The sequence below is a fragment of the Etheostoma cragini genome, chromosome 7, assembly GCF_013103735.1.
Source record: "Etheostoma cragini isolate CJK2018 chromosome 7, CSU_Ecrag_1.0, whole genome shotgun sequence".
NCBI classification, from domain to species: domain Eukaryota; kingdom Metazoa; phylum Chordata; class Actinopteri; order Perciformes; family Percidae; genus Etheostoma; species Etheostoma cragini.
In genome coordinates this window covers 2,009,597-2,014,966 of record NC_048413.1, presented here as the reverse complement: position 1 = coordinate 2,014,966, position 5,370 = coordinate 2,009,597, and the positions used below count along the sequence as shown (strand labels likewise).

The 5,370-nt window shown below is 42.9% G+C and overlaps 1 protein-coding gene across 1 annotated transcript in view; it reads left to right on the top strand.

Moving 5' to 3' along the window:
* The window catches only part of si:dkey-70p6.1 (uncharacterized protein LOC570575 homolog), a 16,543-nt gene that overhangs the window by 10,431 nt on the left and 742 nt on the right, over positions 1-5,370 (top strand). The window contains exons 6-8 of the mRNA XM_034877471.1: positions 149-238; positions 2,626-2,763; positions 3,766-5,370. The exon at positions 3,766-5,370 is cut by the window's right edge and continues 742 nt beyond it. Coding sequence (XP_034733362.1) covers positions 149-238; positions 2,626-2,763; positions 3,766-4,305 — 768 coding nt within the window. The 3' untranslated portion in view covers positions 4,306-5,370. The remainder of the gene's footprint in view (positions 1-148; positions 239-2,625; positions 2,764-3,765) is intronic.

The window sequence follows — 5,370 nt, the reverse complement described above, 5'->3', positions numbered from 1 at the left end:
AAAGGTTGGTAGAGGAACTATTTTTTTCATCAATTTAAATTGATTACAACAGTTATTGAGCTTTACATGTCATACGTTCAATACAGTACAGCAGTGAAAAATAACTTCCCACGAGGACGTGGTGCACTTACTAATAGCTTTTCTCTAGCACTTTCAGCTGCATCTCATCTCCATGACAACTGGGCAAACTCCATACGCTGATGAAGACCATGAGATGCAGTTGAAAGTGGAAAAGCTAGTAAGTGGACTTTATATTAAGATTGTTGAAGTAAAAAACAAAAAGTCTTTTACTGGGATGAACTGGTTTTAAAAATGTGTTATTTTGGATTCGGGAAAGTAACTTTTTAACCTTTAGAGCAGATTATTTCCGTTGAGAGATTATTTTCTATGGGTTGCGAGGATTACATTGTCTTTAAATTTGATTTTTTTTTCATGGGAAGGGATTAAATAAAGGGCAGATAACACGTAACAAAAGAACTATTCATATAAATGGCTGAACTTTTCTCACATTATGTCAGAGGCAAAACAAAAGGCAATAACACATCTTCTTTGTGTTTGGTCCAGACAACATCATCTGGTAACGTCGTTAAGGGTTCAGTTTTATGGGCTGAAAGGAGTGAGGAAGGGAAAACCTAAGGGGGAGATGAAGTTAACAGTTAAGTAAGGTTGCTCTCCAGAGGTCTGACTGGAGCGGTAGATGAGATCAGCGTCGTGCACTGACTTTACTGGAAGGCCCTGAAGGTGTCTCTTATCCACATTATTGGACGGAACAGTTGGTCTGTTATGGAGTCGGCAGAGCACCATCGGATGGATGGATTGCCATCCAGATCAGCACAGACATTCATGTTCCCCGGAGGATGAATCCTACTGACTTTGGTCATCCCCTGACTTGTTGAATGTTAAAAAGCTAAACTGAGATGGTGAACATGGTGAACACTGCCACTGTGAGCATGCTGATGTTAGCATTTAGCTCCAAGAACAAGCTGCTGGCGGGGCTGCAGACTCGTAGCAGGTGTTCAGACTGAAAACAGCGTTGTGGTAAAAAAAAAACACAAGGCTACACACTGTAGATTTGAAGGCTTTACATTGCACAGCCCTTTAAAGTTTACAACTCTGGAAAGTTATCACAGTATCCCCGTTTGGTCTTTTTTACCTGTGGTCGTGATGGTTGCCAGGTAAGCTGTACAAAATATATCTATTTTACTCGGAATTACAAAGGAATCTACCAGGAATGACCACTTGTACGATTGATTGGCCACTGCGGTGCTGTTGTGTTGTCGTCCTGGCCTCACGGGGCTGCGTTTTATCACCCAGGACTAGAGTTGGCCTTATCTTGTTTAACCCTCATGTTGTCCTTGGGTAAAAAAAAAAAAAAAAAAAATTCTGACACAAAAAATGGGCTGTTGAAATAAGCACTGAAAATGTCAACATTAAAAATATCAAAAAACTTTGAAAGAAAAAAAGGCTTTTTCAATCGCTTTTTATCTTTTTCTTACATTTTTGTGCCTTTTTTTTAACCCTTTTGATGCTTTTTTTCAATGTTTGTCTCTTTTTTGGACATTTTCATAATTATTAACTTCAGTTTTACAGTTATTTTTGGATTTATGGTCCATTAAATTCTTTTTTTTTTTACCTAATGTTTGAGTTAGAAAAGCAGAAATTAGGAATTAGTTAGACTAAAATTAAAGTAATGTGTGATGATGGATAATCACAGACTGGAATATGTCAACTTTTAATCAATACAATTTCAAAAAACACTTCAATGTTATTTTTCCAAAACTATAAAATTGAAAAAGACCATTAATATAGGAAAACGGGTCAGTTTGACCCGAGGACAACATGAGGGCTGAGATGAATGTTACGCGTGTTGCTCTTTGTCAGCATCGGCGTGACACATTAATAAGCAACGTGTCGTGCAGGTACGGTGGAGAGGACTTCTGTCAGATTTCCTGTTGATGCTGCAGAGGATCTCCATGGTTGTAATCGTGCCAACGCTGCAGTTTCCTCTGCACTCGGCTGCACCTTGCATGGTGTTGAGATCTGTTAGCACTTCTGTAGACATTACTTTGAAGTCGGGCCAGTGAGATGTGTTCAAGAGTTCCCGGTGATAGTGGGATATTTGTGCTCTCAACAGTGTCCCCTCCTCCATATGTTGGCAGCAGCGGGAGTGTAGGCAGGCTGTCTGCCGTCACTGTGGGGATGAAAGCTCTGTGCTCCCCTCCAGGTGACAGCGGGAGACCATTTGCTGCCCTGCGTGGGGTCAGCGAGGTCGCGCTATATATTTGCTGGGACCTCGGTTCAGTGACACACACAGGTCACGTGATTACATGTGTACGCTGTCTGCTCGCAGGGCTGTTCCCCACTGATGTTCTCGTGGATGACGCAACACGTTGTAATTGAGTCATCCAGAATATAAGCTCCTCGCATTACAACCTCCACCTGCAGGGGAAATCTATTCATTACTGTAGGAAATTAATCACATATATTTCTAATCGCCTCTCTTTGCTACAATAGTTCTGCCAGTTTAAAGCGGTTTGTTTGTCTTTGCAATGTTTTATATTCACAAATACTCACAGAAGATGAACATGCGACGAGCTCTGCCCCAATTTGTTGTTCTGTTGACAGGAAGTGATGTTCATGGGCAACGGAGAGCAGTACATCTGGAAGCCTCCAGAGGAGGAGGAGATGGCCATGCACCAAACTAAAGCCCTGGGACCACTAAGTGCTCACACAGTGGAGAATATCCAACCGGCTGCCACTGTGGTGAGTCAGTGAGAAGTTCCAGTGTCCCCCATGTCCCCCTTAAATCTACCATTATAGGTAGCTTTAATATTAGACAAAACACTTCTAAAGATGGATTTACAGTCTCCATATTCTGTATCTGCTGGACCCAGGACTTCACTCGAGTTATTTATCACTATTCAATGATCCATTATAATTTAATCCAGCATTAGTTTGTGCCTCTAATGGACAGTATTTGTTTTTGTGAAAAATAAATGCAAAGGCGATCTTTTAAAACCCAGGTTGTTTAACCAAAGTAGTTTCTTGAAGGTGTCTTGAGAATCCTCAAAGAGATCTTCAGTCCGCTGCAAAATAAAGACAGATAAATGACACAACCTTGCTCAGTTTGTACAATGTAAACCAAATATAAAAGCGGTGTTATCATTTCAACATGTTTTCCATGTAAAACAAGCAAGGCGACGTAAAGAGTCACAGCTTGAGAAACGAATGAAAAATCTTTTCTTATTGTTCAGCAGACAGAATATTTTAAACGATTAAAATACTCAGTCTATGTTTTGGAAATGATGCTTATTCACATTGAAATATAGAGTTAGAAGAATGTGTCTGTCCATTAAAGATGAATAAGCTTTGCTTAGCATAAAGACTTGAAACCTAGCCTGGCTTCGTATAAAGGTAACTTAATCTGCCAACACACATTCTACCTCGTTTGTTTAAAGTAGCAAAACCCAAAGTTTTACCCAAAGGGGATTATGTGCCAGAGTATTTCTTGATGCAGTCATTTCCTAGAGTTGTTTTTGGACAGCCGGGCTAGCCATTTCCCTTGGATTCCGGTCTTTATGCTAAGCTAAGCTAAGCTAAGTCAAGCTGACTGGCTGCTGACGTCAGCTACATATTTAACATCTAGACGTGCATTTGATCTTCTTATGATTTAACTTGCCAAAACAGTTAATGAGCGGGTTTCTTTTTTCTTTCGAGCTATTTTTTTTCCTGTCTAATCTCAGCGACGTGTTGTTTTTACTGCAGGTGGCTGAGATGTACTCCAAGGTGTGTAAACCAGGAAAGAAGAAGAGAGCCATGCCGGGGTCTCCTCCAGCCAATCCAGGCTTCCGGACCTTGGGTCGCGGAGACCGGGACCGAGACCGGGACGGGGGGTTTAGTGTAGTGGTCAAACCCCAGACGTGGGCCCTTCAAGAGGGCAAAGCAGTGGGAGGGCCCCTGGTAGACCACTGCTACGAGTCCATCGGGACAGAGGAGTGCGATCTGGCTTATGAGAACATGGAAGGTGGCGGCGCCTGGAAGCGAGAGAGGCCCCCCAACACGTGTGCCACCCTGCGGCCGAGGAGGAAGAAAGCCCAGCAGCCCTTGCAGCAGCAGCAGCCCCCTCCCCCGCCGCCCACGCAGCAGACCCCCAAGTTACAGCACCTGCCCGCCAAAGCCTTGCTGCTGCCGGGGGAGAACCTGTACGAGAGCATCGGCGACCTGAAGCAGGGCTCCGCCACCTCCAGCACCACCACCATCTTCACTTTCAACGACGGCATGGAGATGTATGTGACCGGGCTCTGAGGCGGCGGCAGCACTGTGACCCCTATCCTTCCACACAAGGAGCTGAGCTAACACCACAAGGAGTGACGGCTGAGCCCCTGTCATGCTCACCCACACATACGGTTTACATTCAAGTCATGACATTATGCTTCTCACAGGCTCGCGAGGCCTCGGGGCAATAGGCTACTGGTGATCTACTGGGACCTGGGCTGGACAAAAAGCCCAATCTAAAAACCTTCTAAAGGAATCCAAAGGTAGTGAATAATAAAAGAGCACAAGACCATCGCAGAGCAGTCTGCAGGTAACAGTAGCACTTCTATTTTAATGATACACATGTGCAAAGCACAATAAAGTAAAAAGCCTAAATTCTTCCTCAATTTTAGCGGGTAAAAACGGTCCTAGCAGGACTCTTATCAGGGGAAAAAGGCACAGCGTTGGGTGAAATCTTTCGGTAGCACTTATCATGAACAGGCCTTCCCTGTAGTTGGTCAAGATGTGATTCAGGACGGAATGAAAATGATTTAAAAGGAATGAATTACTAATCAAAATTCCTGAACGCTCAGGGACCGAGACAAAAAATGATGAGAGTATTATAATAAAAAATTGCACACATTTTGCATTCCTCGTAAAAGCTTTGACTAATTTAGACTATCATTATGTTGAAAAGCCGACCAGATACTTCCCTCCGTCATGTTTCGTTTCATCTTAAACGGACTGAACACTGTCTCCACTGCCGTCTGTAAATGAAGTGTTTTACTTTGTCGACCCTGTTTCTGCACTTTGCCTGCTACAAGTTGCATGCTGAAAAAAACGTGAAAAACCTAAAAGAAAAAAAAAAGAAGAAAAAAAATCAAGCACTGTCGTGTGGTACCTCTATGTGAATGTTTTTTTTTCTACTGTCGTTGGTTGTTCATTTTTTTTAGTGTGTTGCTTTATTATTCTGTAGAGCACAAAGCCAGTTAGATTAAGGAAGTCGTTGGCTCAGTGGGACTCTGTGCAGCAGAGAGGAGACACACACACACACACAAAGTACAGATGAAACAAGACTAAAAAGGACTGCTCGAATCCAAAAGTTGGAGACAGCCC